Source organism: Macaca mulatta, chromosome 6 (genome assembly GCF_049350105.2).
Source record: "Macaca mulatta isolate MMU2019108-1 chromosome 6, T2T-MMU8v2.0, whole genome shotgun sequence".
In the NCBI taxonomy this organism is placed as follows: domain Eukaryota; kingdom Metazoa; phylum Chordata; class Mammalia; order Primates; family Cercopithecidae; genus Macaca; species Macaca mulatta.
In genome coordinates, this window is record NC_133411.1 from 168,042,361 (window position 1) to 168,068,823 (window position 26,463).

Below are 26,463 nucleotides of genomic sequence, written 5' to 3' on the forward strand. Positions count from 1 at the left end.
GCTAGCTGGATAGAAGCTCTGAAATGCTCAGGCACCCCAAAAGGTTGATTCAATCTGAATCAGAAGTAAAGTTCAGAAATGTATACTTTTTTAAAATAAAAAGCTCCCCAAACACTTCTGAAGCAGAGCTAAGTTTGCTAACAGTGGGTGTAGAAGATTTCAAAGAAATGGTCCTTTTCAATCAGTTTTGCCATCTACAGGGCATTTCTGACAAGGATCAACACGTAAGTCCAACTAAATTAAAAACAAAAAAGCACTTCATAATGACAACAAACCACAGGAACAAAACATAATTATCTTCAAATTTAAATTTATTAAGACATTCAGCTATGTCTGTCAGTCTACATCCAAATTTGCTACTAAAAATAAAATAAAGTCACATCCCACATTAGGAATACCGAGGTCTGAAAAACACTTTTTGAGCCAAGCCTATTGTATAAATAAATGACTAGTTTCTTTTCATATCAAAATTCCCATAAAAAATTACATTCCCCCCTCCCCAGTTCTACCTGTAGCCATGATGAATGTAAAAATTTAAATATGACACATCCTTGTCAAAGAAAAGGTGCAAAGTCTATTAACAGCTTTAAAAGTGGCATTTGCAGAGTGTGATCATACAGTTATGTACTCATTCCCAAGGTGCAAATATTGCCATAATTTAACACTGTTTTAATTCAGTTGCAAGAATTAAACATCACACAGGATTGAAAAGTACACCCAGGGCCTCTATCAGTGCCCTAAAGCCCTTCCCACTTTGGTCTCCTTCACTAAAGCGGACTCCAAAGTGTTCATTAGAGTTTTAGTTTACTTCACACAGCCAGCGAAGTATACAACATATTAACAAAAGTTTCATATACATCAAAATATTGAAGACTCCGTCATAAAGTTCAAGAGTCTCAGATTACATGAATGCACCCGCAAGGCCCAAGTGCCCACCCACCCCTTCCCTAAAGCACATACAAAGTATGAGCGTGCTTCAATCTTTGAATACAATCAATGCTTCTTCATCTTTGATTTCATTTCAGTGCTGTACAAGACTCAATCACCACCTGACTGAGTTCCAATTAACTGAGGAGAAAGGGGGTAGAGGAGAGGGCTGGTCGCTATTCAGAGTTGATGATGAGATTGATCTGTCCCACGGAGAGTGAAAGTTCAGTTCCACTTCTGCCTGCTTCTTCCCATGCTATCTTCATGCTCTTTATCCTCACTTCCTGAGTCCCTTCAACACTTAAATCTGATTTTATTTCTCTCACACGTATCAGGGGCAGTTTCTGAAGTTGCTGAGGTTGAATTTTCTTCACAAACCTCTATAAAACATCAGCATAGAACATATAAATACATTTTGATTAGCATACATTGCAAAATTTCTCCCACAATGTCAGCGGATGAAAGCAGGTGGTCCCCAATGAGAGGACTTCCTGGATTAGATCCTTGGAATGTCAGTTTCCTGCCTGATCATCTCATTTTCATTCCTCAAATCAGAGCATGAATTCCATCTTAACTTCTCCTCCAGAGTATCAAAGCATCATTCCTGCTTCTTTTCCTCTAGGCTGATTCAACAGTATGTGCTTCATCTTTCGCACTGTGAGGATATTCTTTGGGGTCAAAAACCCCTTCCTGGTTATCTGGTTGTCTGGCGATGCGCTCATTATTGTCCCTAGAACCTTCCTGTATCCTGGTCCCTGGAGTATGCTCTTGGCCTGGGGGTTCAGTACCTTCCTGAAACATGACGTTTTGCTCAGCTCCAGCATGAGGCTGTAGAACTGGCTCAGTTCCTAATCCTGGAAGCTGGGAGGAGTTTTTCAGGTGGCAGTGGCACAGAGGGCAGGTCTCCTGGACATACAGCCATTTCTTAAGACACCCTGCATGGAAAAAATGACTGCAAGGCGTGATCACAGCAGATTTCATGTCCTAGAAGAGGGGGAAAATAGATACCTTATAAATGTCCGTTTTCTAGAATCTTTGGTGCTATCCCCAAAGTTCTGGTTCTAACATTTCTTTCCCACAATAAAAAATTTGTAACATAGATCTCAGAATAAAACTTACTTTATGTATCAGTAATAATCCTGCTGCCACCACAGATCCCCCATATACAAATAATGCAAGAACCACTGGCTAAGTACTTTCTAAAAGTGAAGGAAAAACCAAAAATGAGGAAGAAGCTACCTTTATAACTGGGTTTTGCCTCAATATGAAATGCAAGTGTTACAAAACTGTTGCAGTATGATTACTGGGTCTCCACTGGTATGACAAGAGTATAATTACAACCTCAGAAAATCTGATGAAGACAGGACTTTTTCTACAGTTTTGCTTCAACACAGCTGAACACATTACTCTATGATGAAATTATTGGCAAGGAGACAAAATCAGCCATATAATACCAGGATATTGGCAAGGAAGTGGCAATCTCTCATTAGGGACAATGTATATACTCAGTTTCCAAGACCTGGTCTATATAAGCCAGTGTTTCTCAACTTGCATAAGAATCACTTGTTAACACATAGTCTTGGGCCACGAAACACCTACTGAAGTGGAATATATCATGATGTACAACAAGTCACCTATGTGACTTTTACACACATTTGATAACCACTGGAATAAGGAGTGGTGTACTCCTTATTAAACTGATATTTCTTGCATAAGATATATATGAAGAGGGAAGCCTGGAGACATGAAGTTATAAAGACATACATTTGGCGAATCAATCATTAATTTTGTTTAAAGTCCCAAAACAAGGAGGTGTGGATATCCCAGAAATTCCTTGCCAAGAACTGGTAACACCTGGGAGTCAACTTTTAAGCAGAAAGCCATCCAAGGAAAAGCAGCCAGCTGGGAAGCTAAGCAGTTGTACTCTCATTTTCCATATGATATCAGCAGGTAGTTCTAGCACCTCAAAAAAAGTGATGTGACAACAGGAAATACAAACAGGACTCTTGAATCCCCGAGATGGAATGTTCAGGCATCAGCTGCTGAAGCTGAGGTGCTCCGACTCTGTTTTGATGTGCTTTGTCCTGAGTACAATAAGGCTACCTAGCACAAAAGAGCTAGGGTTCACTTTAATAATAAACACAACTAAGAGAATGGCTACTTTGAAGGGAGGCAGGAACCCTATATTACTCCTCAGTCCCCTCAAATCCAAAAACAACCTGGAAACCATTGTTTAGCTAGGATCAAAAAGTATGTTCTAATCACAACAAAAAATTGGTAGTTGTATTTTACTATTAGAAAAAAATTCTTAAATACGCACAAATTTAAATATGCACAAATACATACATACCCCACCTAAACTACAAAAGCAATCCTTAAGTAAGAATATCCCCTGTATATTGATGACACTGTCTATAGTTTTAGTCTACCAGCCTACACTCTTAAGAGAGTGATTTTAAAAATGGGACACAGTTTCTGCTGCTGGTCATCATCTCACACAGCTTCTGCTGTTGGCCATTATCTCTGTCCATATTTCCAACAGTGCAGCCTCTTGCATGGGTGACTGATGATTAAACTTTAGGTCTTTTTGTTGTTTTATTTCCGAAGTGATTTAAGTACTACCTTTAATTTGTAACAGAATGCAATCATCAGGCTCTTTATGGTGCATGTGCCAAAGACTGTAAGTAGGCCAACTTCAATTGTACATCAGTTGGCACTTTGCCACATCCACCCACTTCCACCAAATGCTTGTATCCTCAGATATTTAGCAACCCAGAGGTGGGCACATATTCTCTCTACCTATGTTAGGTACATGAATAGTTCTTCCCCACTCTGGGAATACTAGAGGGAAAAGAGTCAGAATTTTGGCACACCACTTTTCAGGAGTTGCTGACCCCTCATTGATAGTATATTCGATAGTCCGTGTGAGTGTGTATTCAGGAGTAAATATAAAATGCACCTAACCTGTTTTTCCTTTATTTATGGGTGAGCAATAATGTTGAAAACAACAATACATTAGAACCCAAGGGACTAAATTTAAAACTTAATTTAGAAATAAAATGGAAATATTTTATCAGGTCTTTAATATTTGAGGTCCACTTTTTTTTAATCCAGAAGATAATTCTGCCTAGAAATTTAAGTTGAATTTGGTTAATATGGTTACAGTCCCTATGGTTACAGTCCCAAGGGATACACTGTATGACTTACCCAAACAGATTCTTATTGAAGGAGTTACCTGATAACAGATGGCACAAATATCATTGTGTTTCTCAAGCTGCTCTTTCGTAGCAATGGGTAACGATTTAATCTTATTCACAGCATCCCTGCGGAGAAGAAAGCTCTTCCACCCCAGCTGGGCCCGAAGCCACACGTTATAGTAGGAATGAATAAAGATGATCATTGAGCCCATCACTGTCCATTCTCCAAAGATGGTCTCTGAGACGCCATAGGCCACCACACAAAGGGCCACAAGAAACTCCAGCAGGCGGTAAGTGCCATTCACATAGTAAATGACATCATCCATGTTTTCCACTGGCTCTTTTCTGAATTCCTCAACCATAAATAAGACATAAATAAAAAGTGTTCCCAGAACCTGAAAAAACAATGTACGTATCTTGAAATATGATAAGAGACTTTTTTCATAGGCTTTAAACAATAACACATTCCTGGTGTTTTTAGGATGCAATATTTCAAATCTACAGCAGAGTATCCAGGGAAAAAAATATTTTAAATAAATAAAAAATCAACTCTAAAGAGAAGACACTGATGTAACTAAAATGTGGGTGATCTTAGTAATCCAGGCACAGACAACAAAAAGCCACACCGTCAGACATGACTTTCCTAAAATTATTCTGATGAGTAATCAATTTTCTGATTCATCTTTTTCCCTTATTCCTTAGGTCACCAAACCTCATCAACTCCATCTTAATTTTCCTCATACCATAGTCACTCCTGTTCACAACTCTCAAAGAACTTTTACTTCTACAAAAAATAATGAATAACTCTTCACTGTCAGTGTTACATTTTCTTTTACTTCTTAACTTAGGTAGCAAAGATCTTCAAGTTACAATAAGCTTATTATTTCTAGGGCAATATTTTGTGTGTGCATGTCTGCGAAACATGTATCATGTCTGTATGTGTGTAATACACACACATCAGATACATACATATTTATATACATCATGAAACTATTGGTATTTTTTAGTGGAATTTAATTTAAAAAAACACACTCCAAATAAGCTCTAACACAAGCTCTAAAAATATTTATTGTTTTAGTTACTTATCAATTTAAGATTTATGTGACATCTCTGTATCACACCATTTTGAAAAAGAGAAACTGAAAGGCTTAATTACCTTCATAAAAAATACAGTGACATTAATAGGTTTATCTAATATTTTAATAACCTGCCATCTACCTTCTGTGCTCAAATAAATATGTGTTCTAGTAAAGAGAGAGAGAGAAGTTATCACCTCAGTAGTACACTTATAATCATTCATCTTGAAAAAATTTAATTCCTTTTCTGGGAGCAAAAATAACAGAATCAGTTATTATACAGAGTCAATTAATCATAGGCTTACCTGAAGAGAGGTAAGAATGCTGCTGGAAATAATGATAAGAAGCCAAAAATCCATGTGGAAAAACTGGCAAATCATATATGCCATATAAGCAGGGAATACCAATAAAAATAAACAAAGGCTTACAGCACGGAAGTGTTTCCACAAGCTCCTGGAAAAAGAAAAAATTATTCTTTTTAAGTGCCTGCCACCTAGTAGCACAACCACTCACATCAGCAGCTAACATCTCCGGTGCCATGATTAAATTTCACAAATTCCTCGCTGAACACCCTTCTCCATGCCAGTCACTGCACTAGAGTTCAGGCCAAGTCACACAGGCTTGGCATGTCAAAGTCACCACACTCAGTCAACTGCAAAGTACCACTGATTTTCTTTCGTTCCTCAATAGTTTGCTTTCAATTGCTACTCCTAGCAATTTCAAATTACTTCAGGCTTTTGTAGCCTTAAACCTTAACAATTTCAATAATTTGTCCTGGTTAAGACAGGGAGGGAGTATCAGAATAATTTGTGGTCTTTTTCATAACATATGTTATTTTTCAAATAACATAAATCTTATGACACCCTCCTCCCACTCATTCCACTTGTGATGAGAATTTCTGCTACAGTGAGTGCAGTGTCACTAACAGGAATGACTCTCCAATGAGTAGGTACATTTATCCTCACATCTGTTGCGGTCAGGGGAAGTGGGAGATGTGACTGAGAGCAACTGTATTGTAAGATCTACTAGCTGGTTTTCCTCCCTCCTCCAGTCCTGATCTATCCAGGACACTGCCAGCCAGACTAATCTTCCTAAAGCTCTACTATCATAATATTTTCAACACTGTCTCTAAATTTTTAAGTCTGGCCTTTGAGGTCCTCCACTCCCAATTTTTCCATCCAAGCTTGTCAAATCTGTTCCTCATAAACCAAGATGGTTAACTAACTGCCCTCTCAGCAAAACACAAGCACTCTTACATCCCACTAGAAATTCCTCCATCATGCTCTCCATTTCTTTAAACCCTTTAGGCTAGTTCAAGCTAAACAAATTTGGCTTTCAATTGAAATAGTTTAAAGCTCATGGCTACAAAAAAAATTAAGCTGTTTTAATTAAATATCAACATCTGTGATATGTTCTCAAATCCAGGTAAAGCATCTCAAAGAGACACAAATAACATAAATCATCTTTCCTACCTTTAATTATAATATACGCAGGAAGTAAAAATTACCACACAAGGTCAAATGCTATACAGTGCGGTCCTAACATAATCAGTAATTCAGAGAAGAAAGTTAATTATTATGATGAAAATTAAAGCTGCATACTTTGGATAGTGTTTTACATTTTTTCTTGCCAAAAACTAACAATAATAATAATAATCAGAAATTAAGGAACAAATGTAAACTTGTCAGTAGCTTTTGAGATTCAGCAATTTTAACTTTTTAAAGAAAGGCAGGCAAGAAGGAATTACCATCATAGTAGCTTTATTGTCTTAGATGATGAATTATAGCTCTAATAGGGCAATCTGCCTTATAACCTTAAATATATTTTTTTAAAATCAAGCCAGCTATGATTCATTTATATGAAATATGTACATATTTATAAACACACATACATATATTTAGGCACACACACAGAAATGTATATACAACAATGTTATGTCAAGAGTTTTACATTTATGTCTAATTTTAATACAGGTGGATATATACACACAAACATATACATAGACACACATATATGTCCTTATCTAAAAAGTTAAAATCAAATTTCAAATAAAATATAAAAAGAATAAGGGAAAATTACATTGAAACCTTGAGAAATTAATAGGTTAAGCACTATAAAATGACAACCCATTTCCTAAAATGTTTGCCTTTTGAAAATTTGCTATATAATTTGAATAAGTAGACTATAGTTCTAATATTCCTTGTTAAAAACTGCAATAAAATTTACAGATAAAATAACCAATTGTTTCTATGGCTAAAACTAACTCACACACCCTCCCCTAAGCTAAACATGGAAATTACCTATAGTTCAAGCAACTCCAAAGATATATTTAAGAAGATTTTCCCCTTAACAATTATTTCATTAATAATAAAAAAATTGTTTCATGAACTATCAGTATCATCTCTTAATTGTCCTCTAACTTGAGAATTAGGATGCTTTTCCTTTCCTTTTTTAATCCCCAGTACACGGAATTGAATTCATCACAATCCTTGACTAACGATGTACTATCATCATTGGTCTCTGCATGTCCCTCCTTTTATTTAGTCAGTAATCTAATTAACTACTGTAAATAATGTAACAAGCATTTATTAACCCACTTCCCACATAAGGTGAAGGCCTGGACAATAAGCCACATCTAACGACAGGGGCAGGCCTGCCTATATGTACCACGTCCTCGCTCGCCCCTCCACCCCATGAAACCACTATCTTGAATCCTGTGTGCTTCATTCTCTTGCCTGCTTCCCTTTTTATAGTTTGGTTTTATCTATACGTATTCCTAAGTATTACACATTTTAAAGTTTTGTTTTTAACATAAAAATAATATCCTACATTGTCATTTTTCTGGATTTACTTTTTTACCTCGTGCTGCTATGATCATTCATACTGTTTTGTGGGTCACTATTTTTAACATAGCACTGTGACTATTATCACATTTTATCATCTACTTTCTTGTTGTATTGGCATCTGGGTTGTTCCCAGGCTTCTGGTGAGGTGAACTGTTCTACAAACATTCTTCTACATGTCTCCTACTGTACACGTGCAAGAGTCTTTGAATATATACCTATAAGGAGATCATGCCAAACTCTCTTCCAAAGTGACTACACCACTTTACACTCTCACCAGTACCATGGGATGATATCCTGTAGAGCTGCAACTTCCCCCATCATAGGTACTGGCAGATTTTTCCCTCCCCTTTCTCTCTCCTTCTTCCATTTGACTGCGTGTAAGACAGTATCTCGCTGTGGCCTTCACAATTCCCTTGTCATGAATGATGCTGAACTTCTCTTCATGTTTGCCTGTCTTCTCTTTTCCTAAATGCCTTATCATGTTTTGTGTCCATTTCTCTTACCGATGTGTAGGAGCGATTCTTGATCAGGAGTACATACAGAAATACTTTCTTCCAGTTTGTAATGACCATTTCTAACTTATCTTTAGGTTTAAAAACTGCTATTAATTCTAATATTAATAGTTAAATGTATTAATCTTTTCTTTCACAGTTATAGTCAAACTCGGTCTTCCATAGTCAGTTCTGTCAGTTTAAGAAATTTTTTCCTACTCAAACATCCAAAATACACTAATCTCAGTGGAATTTTAACTTTCTGTTTTTGACATTTAAGTCCCTAACATACTGGAGTTACTTTGTTTGTAGTGCGAAATAGGAATCCAGTGTTTTTCTAGCTTCATTATAGACTAGCACCTGTCTCCACTCATCTGGCATGCCACTTCTGTCATATACCAGAGTTCCACCCATATGTGGGTCAGTCTGGGGTTTCTATTCCACTGGTCTACCTTAAGCCAACATTACAAATGCCTCGTAAAACTCCTGCTATGAGTGAAATACTTTATTTTTCTCAAATTGCCTGATTTATTTCAATACTGGGATTACAATGGCTTCACAGAGTGAATGGCTTCACAGAGTGAATTGGGAGGTATTCCTCTTATAGTTTGAAAGTATTTGTTTTAAATAATCTGCCAAGTGTGGTGGTGTGCACATGTGTCCCAGCTCCACAGAAGGCTGAGGCAGGATTGCTTGAGCCCAGGAGACCAGCCTGGGCAACATAGCGAGATTCCATCTCTAAAAATAAATAAATAAATAAATAAAATAGGGATAACTGTTCCTTGAAATTTGGTAGAACTTGCCTGTAATATCATCTGGCTCAAGATGTTTGTCAACTGCTTTAATTTATTTAACCGCTATAGAACTATTCAACTTTTTAGTTCTTGAGTCAGTTGTGGTAAGTGGCATTTTTCTCTTAACTTTATTTCATTTGTTTTAAAAAGTACTCGCATGTAGCTGGCGGTTATTCTCTTATTACTGTAGGCAATGGTGGGAGGGAAGAACAGAACGGAACAGTTCATGTCTATTTTTCCTCCCACAGCCAAGGGGGCAGCCTCTCCTGCCTCAGGTTAATGCAGCTGCAGCCAGAAGGAATAACACAGACACCAATTCGAAGTACCCCAAACCCACATACAACACTTCTCAGTTTGCTCCTTTCTCTCTACATCTCCTCTGCATCTAATTTTGGAGAAAGCCAGTAGTGAGGATAGTTCAATATCCTGGGAAGACCCACAACAGCAACACAATTTTTCTCTTTTCCAAATATTAGTTTTATCAATATATACTAATTAGTGTGATTAATAACAAATGATATTGACAGAGATGACAAAATACTAATTATACTTAGGTCAAAGAAATCTACTTTTCAGATCTACTAAGTGGCTATTTAATTGCACTCACCCTTGAGTTCAACATTTTAAATGCCTCAGTTGAGAAACCTTAAACCTCATAAACAAATGTGAAATAACTACGATCAGTTATGATGATTAAGAAGATCTGAAACATGTCTGAGAGTCTGAGCTTATTTAAACTGATTTTTCAGCCATCCTACCACTTGAGAAAATTTTATAGAATGTTTGGCGGTGTGTGTTATGAGGATACAAAGATGAATTGGATGTACTATAATTCAAATGCCAATTTGGAATGTTTTAGAAATCAGCTGATACAATTCTACCTCCCAAGATATTAGCAGTTCCCTCACTCATAAAAGGCTACCAAAGAAGCAATAAATTCAGATGTATTTCTATAATCAATAATCAGAATGTAGATAGAGCACTAGAAAAAAAACAGTGACACCGAATTTTCAGAAATTCCTTACAGAATTTCCTTATATAAACTATAATAAAAAGACTGTATCTTTAAGGAACTAAATAACAGTTTGGCTTTTATCCCTCACAAAAATTTCTGGATACCTCAATTATCCTGATTTAATCGTTATACAATGTATACAGCTCTCAAAATATCACATGTACCTCAAAAATATATACTACTACTATGTATCAATAAACTATACAGAGTTTAAAATTTTACTGTAATGCAAGATGTACATGAATCCAACTATTAATTTCATTTGGTCCCATAAGTTGTCAAGAATCCCTATAATCCAGTCAGTTGAAACTGTCTAAAACTCCATCAAATGAGGCTGTTTTTCCATAAATGTCTATTTTATGATTACCTGAGAGCCTCTATTTTCCTCTCCTTCATTTGCATTTCACTTGATGCTTTCTCTCCTTTAATTTACACAGAATAAAATTACATATTATTTGTTACATTTATTATGCTAGACTAAATTTTATGCTCTATGCTCTTAATTTTAAAACTGGACAAATATAAAAAGTATTAAATTCATCTGAAGCAGAAAAAGTTAACTTATAATTACATGGCCTTTGATGCGATTTTTAACTAAAAAATCTTGAGAGAAAAAACAACAGTCAAATAAGTCAAACACCTCATACAGGAAAAATAAAAACATCAACTTGTTGAATTAACCTAAGCTAATACCAATTACCCATATCCATTTTTCTGTCTCTAAATATTCCCTAAATATTTAGACAACAAATGCATGTAAAAAATATTACATTGAGTTAATTTAAAGAATATTAAGAGGCCTCTTACTTGTCTCTAGATGCTCCCAGTGCCAAAACAATAGGATCTGCAATTTCTAACATGGACTGTAGGATAGAAGCTACAACAATGAAAAGGATAATACTGAGCAGGAATGCCCGATGAACAACCTGTAGTTCTATCAGCCCAGTCTGCACTGCCAGGATTAACAGCGTTACTCCTTCTGTCATACCCCTAAAAAAAGCATACATTTTCAGAAAACATAAAATAATCTGAATCTCATTTAATTCAAAGAGAAAAATAATCCAAAGTCTTAGACTCTTGTTACGTATTTTTAAATCTATTCTGACTTAATTCAGACTAAAAACCTGATCAGTATATTAACTTTATAACATTAATGAAACAGTCATATATATCACTACACGTGCAAAGGCATAATAGCTATTATTTTACCACACGATGAGGGCAAAAATAATAACTTCTAAGACAAATAGAAATTTTCCAACCCGACTTTGTTAATAAGCCAGATATTAATATCAAAACTATATAGAAATCAGATTTTAACAGGGTTAAACTTCAAATGGGAGAAAGCAAGCTTCTGAAAATCTCTTAAAGAAATCTAGGAAAGGAAGGTGTCCAATATTCATAATGTATTAATACATACAATAAAAATACATCTTTCTTTAACATGCAAATGTATTTTTTCACAGTACTTTAACCCAAATGTTGCAACCATTAAAAAAAAACTCTCCAATTCCATTTCTTCTAAAATTCATCAGCCAAAGAAATTCATCATTACTTTCTTGAGTTATCTATAGTATTTACATTTCTAGAAGTATTCAAGGAAAGAACTTACCGATTCATGGCAGGATCATTCATGAAAGCTCGATAACCCTGCAAGTAAAACTTGCAGAGTGTGAGAACACCCAAGGCAACAAAAGAAACTGTGAAGACCAAACCCAAAAGAGAGTAAGGAGTGCTGCAGCATTCCGCAATACTGGAAAAAAAGAAGGGGAAATTAACAGACATAAACTTTCCATTTGGAGTAAAAACATCCGAGGCCTTTAAATAACCACCAAGCTTGATCTGATCCTCATTAATTAAAACATCCTAAACCAAAATTTGAGGTGAAATCACCCAATTACTCCACTAATAATTTAACCATCTTATTCATCTTCAAACCCACATAGCACCAGATCTGAAACAAGGTCTTATTTTTAATAATCTATCATCTTCAAATGCAGTAAAATTCAAAGAGCCTAAATCTTCACATCTAAGAAATATATAATTAGCATGCTGACAAGTATTCAAAAGAAGCTTGTACAGTTGCCCACTGTTCTTCCTGAAAAATGTCGGCTATTCAAATTGTTCACTGTGCTACATTATAATATGAATACTTGCTGCAACTCCTTATTTGACCAAACTGCTATGGAGCAGGGTGTATCAATCCTCCTAATCCATCAGTATCTTACATACGACTGGCATTTTAAAATTTAGGTTGAGACAAACGCATTTTTAAAAAAGGGGTTACTTCCAAAGATGCCCAAGAATTCACTTCAAGACTTTAAAAATAATTTTAATATTAATTTTTAACATAAAAGTTTGCTATGATACTACTAGAGCCGGCAAATATTTTCATTGAACTTAGATATTAACTTATGTGTATTTTATAAATACATGTACTATTATGTACTAATGAGATGGATTTAGCATTCACACCATATCTTTCATATATGTATATGTGTGTGTGTGTATGTATGTATATATTTGAGACAGGGTCTTGCTCTGTCACTAGGCTGGAGAGCAGTGGTACAATCATAGCTCACTGCAGCCTTGCACTTCGGGGCAAAAGCGATCCACTCACTTCAGCCTCCCAAGTAGCTAAGACTTTAGGAGCGTGCCACCACGCCTGGTTAATTTATTCTTTATACAGACAAGGTCTTGCTATGTTGCCCAAACTGGGCTAAAACTCCTGGCCTCAAGCAATCCTCCCACCTCGGCCTCCCAAAGTATTGGGATTACAGGCTTGAGCTAATGCTCCCAGCCCCTATATAGTATCTACATCTTAAGTTTTAAAATTCAAAGAAGAATTTTACTTATATAGATGAGGAATTCATTCAGGCAATCAATGCTTGCTTGCCCTTTACTACGCAGCTCCATGCTTCTATATAGTTATCTTTCCTACATAATTGCTTATACGTTGGTTTTTATGTGAAAGCATCTAATTTTACATGGTACCAATGTACACTATGATGAGAAAAAAAGTCTGACTTTCTGTTAGGAGCCAAAATATCCACCAATCATGGTGGCTAATAACTAGAAAAAATCATTAATTTTATAACATTCCTACAAATTTAATTTCTGAAATGTCTGGCATTTTCACACTGAAATCATTATGTAGTAACAATTTTAAACAAATTGTGTGTAATTTTACAACATGAGAATCATGACTGAAAACAAACTAAAATTTTACTTCATTCTCATTGAAAAAGACTGAAAATTTAACCAAAGGTCCATACTACTTCTCTATTTTTATGGACCTTTCTCCACATTTAGAGAAAATTCTACACCCACACAATATGATTTAATTACATATTCAAATATAGCACTTTCCTTTTATCTTATTTTAGAAAAAAAAATGTGGTGCTATTTTTCAAAAGACATCATACTAAATACCAAAGGTTTCGACCTAGCTTTGGGGAAGTGAAAGAGTTTAGAAAATTTATAAAATTTTTCTTTGCCCTCTCTTCATTCAGTAACTCATTTTTATGAAATCTTAATTTCTACTTTCTGGCTGCAAAAAAAACTTTTTGTTTGTTTGTTTTGCAGTTTGATCTTGTGTGCTTTTTTGTTGGTTGGTGTGTTTGTTTAGTCAGGGTATTCTGGTAAGCTTCCAATCCCTTTTTCTAAATAAGTTGATTTTTGGCAAAGAAACATAAACATTACGCAGCACACAAAAGCATAAATAAGAACAGAGAACAACTCTTATAGAGATATAAATTAACAAAAGGACCAATATGGGAACTTCTCAAAGCAAATTATAACATTCTTATCATGAAAAAAGGCAATCTATCCTGGCTATGCATAGAAAAAGAAGAGAAAAAAAATTACGTTAGCAAGATATCTGAACTTCACAGAATATCCCAATATTATTTTCTTTGTAAATAAGTCCAAATTCATTCATGGCTTAGTGATTTGTTAAGCCTGTCGCACTATGCTATACCTCATCTTACTGTGCTTTGCAGCGGGTAACAATCTGGTTTAAAGCACCACCAATTCAGTCCCACGCTGAGGTTATTATCCTAACCACAGAACTGTCTCTCTCTTTCTCTTTAAATTCAATTACGTTTTAGGTCATTTTAAAAGTCTGCAGGCCGGGCGTGGTGGTTCACACCTGTAATCCCAGGACTTTGAGAGGCCAAGGTGGGTGTATCACCTGAGGTCAGGAGCTCCTCAAGACTAGCCTGGTGAACATGGTCTCTACTAATAATACAAAAATTAGCCAAGTGTGGTGGTGTGTGCCCGTAATCCCCAATTACTTGGGAGGCTGAGGCAGAAGAATTGCTGGAACCTGGGAGGCGGAGGTTCAGTGAGCCGAGATTGTGCCACTGTACTCCAGCCTGGGCGACAGAGCAAGACTCCATCTCAAAAAAAAAAGTCTTGCACAAAACCTCCATAATACTTATATCAAAAACAAATAGCAGTCAAATTTGCTTAATACGAAATTAATCCTTAAAATGTATTTGACTTTGACATCAACTTACTGTATGTTTATAGAAGCTACTTATAATTGTTATTCATTTTTAGAAAGTTCAAAATCTGATTCAGTACCAATATAAGTTTATCCTACTTACTTGTTAAAACAGGTTTTTGTCCCGTATATTTTTAATGTTATTTACATCTGTGTTAATGCTTTCCTTGTAACATTTTCCTTAAGGATAGTAAACTATCTTAATTTAAACTTGTCTTAAATTTCTCATAGCCTACACCACTTAGTACACAGTCTTCCATCATATTGGATGGCTGAGAAACAATGACTATTAACTAGAACTTAAAACTGTTATCTACCTACATTTACTTTATAGGAGGACAGATTTTCATCCCTACTTTTTAAAGTGACAATGAGTGAGGGAACCAAGATGTATATTCATGTACTAGATTCTGAGAAAGTGAGATTCAAACTCAAGAGTAGAAAAAATAACAAATGTGGATCTAGCATAAGCTCACAATAAAGTGGGAAAAGGACTCAAATGACATGAGATTTTAAAAAACAAAACAAAACAAAAAACCCCTAAATATTAAAAACTGAGTCTTAGAATTATTTTGGGTTAGAACAAGCCTGACTCACCTGCAGCCCAGGACAGTTTTGAATGCAGCCCAACACAAATTTGTAAACTCTCTTAACATACTATGAGATTTGTTTTGCGATTTTTTTTTTTTTAAAGCTCATCAGCTATCATTAGTGCCAGTGTATTTTATGTATGGCCCAAGATAATTCTTCCAATGTGGCCCAAGAAAGCCAAAAGACTGAACACCCCTGGGTTAGACAGTAAAGTACTATTATAGACCCATTTCTCCAATTATCTGACTCTATCTTGATACTGAAGCCAACAGTGACATAAGCAAAGTATACAGACTAAGTCACAGGCTTCGAACTCAGGTGGGTCTGAGTGCCAGTTCTGCTTCTTTTGGCAGTGTTACCTGGGGCAAGTTATTCCTGGTAGTTTCTTCAGCTATAAAATGGTAATTATAATAAAGGCACCTATCTCTCAGGGTTGCTGTAAAGATTAATGTGAGGCAAAGTGTTTAATGGTATGGGTACATTTTAAATACTCGATAAATGTTATTTTTATAATATACTTTTTTCTGATTGACCCAACAATTTTAACTTGAAAGTGAAAAAATACTTTTACAATTTGCTATGTACATTTCCACAAAACATTTGCTACACTCTGGTCCATAGTGCAGTCAAATAAACCACATTATTATATCAGCACCTCCCTGCATTGCCAAACCTAGGAATCCAGTGAATGAAAATCCTATCTTAACAAAATACGAAGTTGTATAACATGAATGATAAAAGTAATCTGCAAAACTTACTATTCCTAGATCAGTTTTCTCTTTCTAAGGTTATACATAGTATCATAGGCTCTTATTAAATTACCTTGTCAGAAAAAGGAAAAGAAGCCTCTCACGTGATGCAGGCTGATCTCGAGTACTGAAATAGGAGTAAATCTGAAGAGCAAATAAGACGAGCCAGAAAACCATGAAAAGAACAGGGACTACCAGTTGATTCCACAGGGACATTCCCAGGGCGAGAAGGCCATATACTTCCACTACCTAAATAAAAACAAGACAAGAAAACTTCTTGTATCACCATCTAATAAACACTGTAAAAACACTTAAGAATCGAATCAGAAGTAAAACATTAGTTTTTCTTTTATTGTAAGACTGTTTCAGCTAAATTCCTTTAAAGTTAGCCTATATAGTTAACAAACAGTATGTTTTTTAAAACTTACTGATTTTGCATTATTATTAACACTTGACACACACTTATTTGATAGAAACAAATTGCCCTAATAGTCCAGGGATAAGGTCAAAATAAGGTCATACTCAGTACAAAATAACCTTGAAGGTAGTTTGAGAAGACTTGGTAAACACTCATGTCTAATCAAAATAATCAGGACTAGCATGAACTTATACAACACTGCTTGAGGCAGTAGGCTAAAAAAAGTAAAAGTAAAAACTTTCAGGGTTTATTCAGAAATGTCACAAATGAGAAACAGTTCAATGAAGAAGAGTACTTAATCACTGGAAAAATTTTTTGCAGAGCAAAGATAGTTAGCAAGTCTTTTTCTCCCATACACATCAATTCCCCTTCCTCCTACTGTGTTTTTATCAAGCTATGTTTTTCCATTTGGTTTGCCAAATGTAGTAACATTAGGAAAAGGATATATTAAAAAAAAAAAAAAAAGGCTTAATAATCTGCAACTCACTAAATTAGTTTTCCAGTTTATAAAACACTCTTCTTATGAAACTGACTAGGAAAAATCAATCACAGAATCTGATTCAATCTAAGAGCATAGGTGTTACCAAGTTTCTAGAGCTTCTATGTCAAGGACCAGACTCTGGTAACACAGCAGGAATTCTGCCTGGCAGCTTACAAAACCAAAATCTAGCAGTCAACTGGTCTTGCTGGAATCTCTCAATGTGATACCGGAATGTTTCAATAAGGTACAAAGATCTTTAAGTATTGACTTGCAGATTATTCTAAATTTAAAATTCTTTCATCAGTAAATCAAAAGCTTTTTCTACAACCCAGTCTATTAACTTCTATTTTCCCCAGTGAGAAAAGATTAAAAGAAAAAGGAAACTGCCCAACTAGCTGCAAAATTATTATCAGGCAGACTGATCACTAAGACGCAGAGAATACTTTTCTTCCTCTCCATTCAAGAAACAGACCACTATTTCTTGCTTATCTAATTCTTTCCTGGTCACACATTTTATAACCTGTATTTCCAACAGCTACATCTAGTTGATGTATGAATCTTATGGCAACCAACTAAATATGACATTAAAAAATGAAGGCTGAGGTTATTCAATAAATATTTAATATTCAATAAATATTTACTGAATATTCATTATTTATTACAAACTAAGATAACCCTCATAAGACTGAACTGAAAGAAAAATATGTATCTTAAATTTGTCATTCTTACCCTGAATACAACTATAACCCTTCCTGTCCTGCTTCCCCACGAAGCCGCTCTTCACTGACAGTAGAAATAATCTCGTTTCTGGAAGATCTACTCCTGGGAAAACTGTCCAAGTTAATCACTGTGTAAGATGAAGATAGAATCAGGCTAAGGCCAAAAGCTTAGAGAAAGTATTCTCAAAGATCTGCCCCTGGGGCCATAAGAGAATACCTCACTTAGCTGTATCAGTTTGTTCTATCTGAGAGCTTCCTGTACCTTAAGGACACAGTCCAGAGGTGGAAGACAGTGACATTTTAACACTCTCTTTTTATACCAAGTCAGGTTAAAATCTACTTTTTATACTACAAACTATCAATTAAACCAAAGAGAAATATTTATTTCCCAAATGTGTATTGTTTGTATCTGCGAGTAATTTACCTTAGAGCAAAGGCTGAAAAAAGTAGGGGAGAAACTTTTATAAAAAGCATGTTATGTTGGCAAAGTCAGTTCAAGTACTATATCTAAATGAAATCTATCATATTATAACCCCGAACTATTTAACTTTTCTGTTTCAATTAGGCACAAAGGGAAGAAACTGTAGTCACAGTAGGACTATAATCAGAAGGAATAAGCAGGATTTGACTTATAGGTATTCAATTCTTTATTATTTTTGTCTTCATTACAATAGCTAACACATATGGAACATTGTCTGGTACTAAACTCATTTAAATCTCACAGAACCCTATGAGGAAAACACAGCTTTCATTATTAGCTCCGTTTTACAGAAAGTAAAGCAATTATCACAAGGTTACACAGCTAGGGAACAGCAGCATCAGGGTATGATCTCAGATAAATCTGATTTAAGAGAACCACTTCACTTTACTGCCTTCTCAACAGAACATAATCAACAATCTTTCAGATGCTCCTAATTGAGCTGAAAATAGCTGCTGTTTTGAAACTGTAAAAATGACTGGTACCATAACTGTGAACTAAAAATGAACTATAACTTTAATGTACTTAACATTTATGTAGAATTTTATCTACATGTTTGTGGTTGTCAGTCTTACCTGAACCAATTCTCTGTATGCAGATTTAGCAAGGTTATAAGGTACCAAAAGATTAGACCCAAGAAAATAGAGAACTTCCAATCCAGTAAAAATCATAGCAAATTTATTGATGATAACAATTGTCTCCAAAGGAACAAGGCAGAGTCGTGCTAGCAGAGGAAGCATGTGAGCTGAAAAGAGCCAAATCTGCTTTGTTTTCATGACACAGGAGCATAAAGTACACACCACCAACTGACCTAAAATGGGGAACAGAATACATTTAAATTTTGAGCATTTGGCATCCACAAAATAAAAACAACCAAAAAACACTGTTGATAAGGATAGTAACACAACTTTTGAAGAAGTCTAACTAAAATCTTGTAGATAATATTTTAAATCAAACTTTAACTCCATCTGACTATAATTACATATTCACATGTTCTGTGAATTTTGAATGCTAATTCCTTAGGGCTGATCTGGAAAGAGCAACATAAATCTCCACTGGTTGTCTGTGATGGCATGTATAATACGAAGAAAACTTTAAACAATGTCTAGTTCAGTATTGTGACAATTCAGTTGCTACTGTTTATACACAGCTTCTTTTCCTAAGGTACTCAATATGTAACTGTTCTGGTCTATAGGTGAAAGCATAAAATCCAAGATACAATCACTTGTTCAAGATCATACTGTAACAATATTTGTTCTGAGAATTTTTTAATCTTTATTTTTGGAGGACCATGTAAACCTCCCCAAATAACTAAATCATAAGTTAAAACTAAAAACTAAACAAATTCTTCTCACTGGGGATTACACATGATCATTGTATTAAACTCAGAAACAGAGAAACAAAATGGGAAAGAAAACTCTCAGTCTCTTACAATCCCACAACCCAAAGGTAGCCCCTGAGAACACCCTGGGTTACATTGAATGTATGTGACATGATATTTGCATTTAGCCTTTTCCAAATATTCCAGAATTATAAAATAATTTATATGAATAAGCTTTTACATTATGACATCCTTGTATAAACTACCTGGAACACATTTCCTAATATTCTCTTAGGCTAGTAATTACTGAATCAAAAAAAAAAAAATTTAAAGACTTTGACACACTGTCAGACTGCCCTCCAGCAACAATTTACCAGTGTATAATGTGGCCATTCTTCTATTAACTTGCCATAGTGAGTATAATTTAGAGAAGGGAAGAACAGGGAATATTTCTTAAATTTTTATAATTGGCATTTTGTTGGTTACTAGCAGCACTGAACATTATCAATAAGTATATAAAAACATGTGCAATCATTTGCAATTATTTGGTGAAATGTTCACATTCTTTGCCCATTTTTCTACTAGAATACATATCTTACTGCTTGATCGAAATATTAATCCTTAGTCACATGATTGCATTTTTCTAATATGCCCCTTGTCTTAATATTTTTAATAACTTTATTCTCTTATAAAAGTATGTATTGAAAATAGTCAAACCATTTTTTTTCTTAATTGTACCCACCTTTAGTGCCATAGTTTATTACATGGCTACCCCACTCAAGATTATACAAATAGCTGTATTTTCTTTTAGTAATTTTTAGCTAATTTTTAATTTTAACTTAAAAATTAATACATTTGATTTACTGTGGAATAAGAAAATAAAGATCTAAGTTTGTTTTTTGTACATGTTTAGTTGGTTATCTCAAAACTGGCTACTGGACTCATCCACTCCTTTCTCATTAATTTGAAATGTCACTGTAGTATACTCCAAAATCTTTTACATATTTAGGTCTGTATAAGAACTTATTACTTTTTGTTTTCAGTGATCTATTCTAATGATGGTACCACCCTGTTCCATCATACTGATTGGACAAATCCTCTCTCATTGCTTCTTTCAGAATTTCTTGGAGATTATGGAATTTTCCAGATTAATTTAGAATCATTAGTCATATTTTCTCACTTCTTGTCAATGAAAACCAAAATGAAAATTTGGGACTTGTTTGTATTCTATCCACACACATGTTGGATATTCCTAGTCCCAAAATCTAAAATCCGTAATGCCCTAAAATCTAACATGATGCTCCAAGAAAATGCTCATTGGAGCATTTTGGATTTCAGATTTTGGGATTAAGGATTTCCAAACAGTAGTATAAAGCAGATATTCCAAAATCTAAAAAAATCAGAAATCCAAAACATTTCTGGTCCCAAGCATTTTGAATAAGGAAAATTCAATCTGTGTTAGAAAAATACAAAAATGTCAACCATTTTTACATAAGACCAAACACTTATAACAATCTACTATGTCATAAAACACATACGGTATTTTATCTCACAAAGCATTAATTTTGGCCTTTAAAAAACTGATACTAAAGTAATGTGAAAAACAATCATAAAGGCATAAAGAAGAGAAAGACTCCTAATTATATAGAAAACAAGAGGCCACCAAATGATCTGGCTTCCACTGTGTTTATAGTTATGAAACTTAAATGTCCTTGTTGAGCACAATGTAAACTTCCTCTAAGCTCTGAAAATTCCCTTAAGTCTATGCCAGCACATGTGGCGCTCAGTGCTGGGGTTACAGGCTTCCTTTATCTTCTTTCATAGAAGAATATGACTCATATGGCATATTTAAGAGAAGACTACTCCTGCTGAGGTAGAAGAATGAAGGAGTCATATGTTGTTAGTGGAATCTCCCCTAAAGTTCCAAAAGAACAAGTTGTTTGTCTTCTGATTTGCCTATTTCAACTTTTAACTCTGAATAAACCAAAGTCCCAATGTACTCTTTAGATGTCAGGATTCCACTATTAGAAATATCTCCAAGAAGTTTGCAACCCTAGGAAATCATGGCATATTAAAATTACCTATTTTCAAAAAAGTTTGTTATTAAAATGAAGAAAAACACTAAAAAATTATTTTAAAATCAAAGTTGGAAGAAAACATGCTCCTTAATAGTTTATGGACTTCGGAAAGTTGAATCTTAGCTAAGTAAACAGAAGACCATGGCCACTGATAAGAAGAGTTTTAAGAAATATGCTTCATATTTATAATACAAGTATATCCATCATAAAATAAAACGTTACAAGCTTTCTAACTTAGCAAATATGTTCATTATTGAATGTTACCATTAATAAATATGCCAACTCATAACGACATAGTTATAAAGCAACATTATTTTTGTCCTCTGCTGTCTTTTAAAATCCACTCTGTGAAGATTAGTGGTTTTCCTGCCCCTAGATAAAATCCAAGGCAAGTCCCATAACTCTAGCTTAGGTTACTGTCTCAATTTAATAATAACCGAAACTTTCAAACACATTTAAAGTTGGGACTTATCCCTTACTCTAGAGTTCAGGCATTCTAGGGAAAGCATTAATTTTGACCTTCATGCTTTAAGATAGAAAACCTGCAATTGGGAGAGGAAGTGGAAAGCCTGTAGCTGGCTTCTGTCTCTTTTTTGACCTAGCACTTCTTCCTCTGACTCACCCAGGACTGAAGCGGGTAGGGAAGAAGGAGAGGGAGGGAAGTAGGCAGGTTCCTACTTAACTGGACTCTTACAACAATATGGTTGGTACTGGTACTGGTGCTTCCTAGACTTGAGGTATCTAAAACCGATTCATTTTCCCCTGGACACTTTTATGGGTTGTTCTGAAACTGTTCCTATCACTGTGGCTCTCTCACCTGCAGCAGTACCCTTGGTGCTTGGTGTATACCCTCCACTGGACATTTTTGGCTCTTTTCTCAGCTCCTGGGAATCTGGAAGGTCAATCCCTGTTGAGGACTTCTCATCCCCCTAAAAGGCCTGCTTGAACAGGACCTAAGAAAATCCTACACAGACTTTCGGGGCCCTTGTCTAGTTCACAAAAAACTTACATTGTTTGCTCCACAATTTCCTATATCAGAAGATACAGGAAAACCCTATAAGGCATTTTCACTCCACAGTCAAAACACTCAACAAGCAACTAGCCTATTGCTAGTCCTTTATATCAGATTAGAATTATAATGTGAGCCTCATATATAATTTTAAATTTTCTATTAGTGTCATTTCAAAAAGTAAAAAGAAACAAGTGAAATCAACAATATATTTTACATAACCTAACATATCCTAAACACCATCATATAGACATTCAATCTATATTAAAAGTTAACAAGACATATTAAAAGTTAACCTGGCTTGTGGCAAGTCTTCAAAACTGAGTATGTGCTTTACACGTACAGCACACCTTAATCTCAATTCACCACATGGCAAGTGCTTACCAGCCACATGTGGCTAGTTTTGGACAACATAGTTTTAGATTTTGCAGGCTGAAAAGGCACAAGAATGATACAGTGGACTTCTGGCCTCCTGGAAAGGTGAGAGGTGGGTGAAGGATAAAAGATTGTACATTGGGTACAGTGTACACTGCTCAGGTGATGGATGCACCAAAATCTCAGAAATTACTGCTAAAGAACGTATCCATGTAACCAAACACCATGTGTTCCCCAGAAATCAATTTAAAAATGTTTTTTAATGTAAGAAAATAAAAATAAAAGTGTAACACACAAAAAAAATGTTCCACGGTAACTCAGACCCCAGTCCACAGCATTCCCCCCTTCACTACACAAGACACATAACTCCCTAAATGGTACCCCACTGAATCCTCTAGTGTAAAGGGCTGGGGAAGTATTTCAGAAAAAAAGAGTTCTCTCTGAAGAAACCCTCCTCTAATCTCTAATATTAGGCCATTTAACACCTTCTACATGGGTGAGTTTCAAAGTCACAAAACAGGTTTGCTCTCACTTCCGTTTTTGCATTTTGGCATGGTACACTCTGGTAGCAGGGCTCCGGTACTTCACGTTAAATTGTATCTATACTGTTTTCAGGCCTTAGCCAACACTTCTATTTTTAACATTCTACTATCTGAATATTTCAATCACATCTCAAGTTCTTGATGTTTCCAAACATTTATTTTTGACAATAAGGTCATGGCTTTCAACAGCAATAAGTAAATTTAAGATATTACATGTTTCATTTTAATCTTTCAAAGTAATAATTAGCTCTATTTAAAAATTAATCTTCTCAAATACTTAAAAAAACCCTTATAAAAAGCGCAAGCGACTATGTGCTATGTACAATATGACTATAAATACATAACCTATACATGGGGAAAAGAAGACCTAAAAAAAACCACTGAACAATGGTTATATGTGGAAAAAGTCACCATGAATCACTTTTGAGAATTCCATTTTTTAAAAAAATGAGTATGCACGAATTTTGTAAGTTAGTAAGACTGGCCGGTTCCTACCTACACTTTAATTCTTTTATAATACTTACCTATTAAGGCTGTGGTAAACCGATTCATAGACAGAGGTTCTAAATACATTGGTCCCTCATAGGCAAACTCCAGTTCACTCCGAACATAGTCCCTAAATAAGAAAATTGATAAGAATGTGTATATGAAATACATTCCAAGCAGAATCACAATATGCTTATAAAAGTATATTATGTTACTGATACCCCTTTTCCATGTCTAAGGAAAAATTTAGGTATGAAGAATTATATATAAACGGCCTTCATCTGTTTTCTGTGCATTAGAAACAGACATAACTTATTGAAATGGAATGTTACCATGCAGAGAAAGCTGCCAAAGTTCCACATTATGAAATTTTCTTTCTTCTCATGACCTTATAAAATACTTTATGCCCAGTAAAAACCCAATTGAGAGGTGATCTCTCTCAACTCTACTACACTAACCAATGATATCTAGTGATATGACACTAAATATCTCCTTTTCTGGCTATCTTCCACCACCAACATCCCACCCTCATCTTATTTCCCTCAGAGTTTTGGCCCCAATTAATTATATTTTATTAGTCCCAACTAGAACCACAAACTAGTTAGAAAACTGGGGGACAGCAGTATAATCCTTAAAAATTATCAACTCTATATGAAATCTAAGATGATAATTATAATATTTAATTAGGCTACATATTTACTTTGAAGCAAATTTTATATGTGCTGCCGAAGCGAGCACTACTTTGAAGCAAATTTTAGATCAAACAAAATACTCCTTTTAAAATTCAACTCAATTAACCTGTGACTACTGAGAAATAGTAAGCTTTAAGTAATAACCAAAGAGCCTTTACACATTCAGAAAACAAGCGGGAAGCACAACCAGGGAGAATTTAATTTATTATCAGTAAGTTAAATGGTACTACTGGAAGACAGTTTGTCTAAAGTATTTCTGGCATCAAAGAAGGGAAGTTTGTGTAAAAACATTCTTCCCTCTTTTTTCAACTTTTAATGTTTTATTCATTGTATTTAAAAGAGAACATTTCAAGTATTTCCAAACAAACTCATATGGCTATATTTACTTTTTCCATGAAATGACTTCCCATTAGGCAATCAAGTGGAATTCCTTTAGCACTGCATAGCCAAACAAGGAAAGACCCTTACACAATCAGCCAGAAGGGTATTCCCAAAAAAGAATCAAAACTTAAAACTAAAATTTTAAAAAGAATTAAAACAGTTTCTGAGATTATAAAAATGTATGACTAAGTTATATGAGTGATCTAGCAATTCTCCTTTATCGCTCTTAGATGACAGTTTCTAACACATAATGTATTGTCTCTTTCTACTGAAAGAGAAAGCCAAATTCTCAAGAATTATTTTAATGCAGTGGTTGTCAACCAAGGGGCAATTTTGCCCCTGAGGGGATATTCTACGTCTGGAAACATTTTTGGTTGTCACAATGGGGGAGAGGTATTACTAGCACTTAGTGGGTAAAGGCCAAAGATGCTGCTAAATATTCCTCAGTGAAAAGGCTAGCCCCTAGAACAAAACATTATCCAGTCCAAAATGTCAACTGTGCAATATTAAGTAACCTTGTTTTCATGTAGAAAGGCACAAATACAAATAACACATAAATATCTGATTACTATAGGTAACCATCAATGGAATTATATAGTTAGAATAGAAAACTAAAAAATTAAAATTATGAAATTAGAATAAAATGCATATATAAACACTATTAATACAAAGTATTTAAAAATGCTATTTGAAAAACAAATTTATACCTAAAAGAGATTTTAACTCTGAGTGTCAGTACTAGCCAGACCTTTAAAGCCCAATAATTTCTTTTTGGTCAGAGCATCTCTCTCTCCAATGGATATAGTTTAAACAGGGGCCAGGAAAATCCATACAGACAAAACACAGATTGGTAGTTGCCAGGGGCTGGGGAGAAGGGGAGATGAGAGTAATTGCTTAATGAGTACTGAGTCTTGTTTGGGGGTGACGAAAATGTTTTAGAATTAGATAAAGGTGACAGCTGCACAACATTATGAATGCACTGTATGCCACTGAACTGCTCACTTTAAAATGATTAAATTTATGTTATACGAATTTTAGAAAAGGGAGATAAATCAGCTCCAAGTGCACTATCCCCAAGGAGAAAGCCACAAAGTGCCCCAGAAGGGCCTCAGTCCCAAGTATCTCTGTGTGAGGGACAAGAAAAAAGAAGACTTGAGGTCCCTACCATGTTTTCTTTCCACTGTTTGGTTTTGTCACATATTATTAATATTTTATAATAAAGCTCAGCAAACTAAACATCACGCTAGCATTTCTGATTGCTGAGACATTTGTTAACTGTTCTGCATTATT

At 34.9% G+C, this 26,463-nt stretch overlaps 1 protein-coding gene across 8 annotated transcripts in view; it reads right to left on the reverse strand.

Annotated features, from left to right (window-relative positions):
- Positions 1-293: 293 nt before the first annotated feature.
- Positions 294-26,463, reverse strand: part of RNF145 (ring finger protein 145) — a 347,885-nt gene continuing 321,715 nt past the window's right edge. For all 8 annotated transcript variants that reach the window (XM_077937407.1, XM_077937406.1, XM_015141338.3 and 5 more), the window contains 8 exons: positions 24,139-24,230; positions 18,865-19,100; positions 16,267-16,442; positions 11,959-12,099; positions 11,154-11,336; positions 5,506-5,653; positions 4,163-4,519; positions 294-1,911 (listed from right to left, as the gene is read on the reverse strand). In XM_077937407.1, the coding sequence (XP_077793533.1) occupies positions 1,546-1,911; positions 4,163-4,519; positions 5,506-5,653; positions 11,154-11,336; positions 11,959-12,099; positions 16,267-16,442; positions 18,865-19,100; positions 24,139-24,230 (1,699 nt within the window). In that variant the 3' untranslated portion in view covers positions 294-1,545. The remainder of the gene's footprint in view (positions 1,912-4,162; positions 4,520-5,505; positions 5,654-11,153; positions 11,337-11,958; positions 12,100-16,266; positions 16,443-18,864; positions 19,101-24,138; positions 24,231-26,463) is intronic.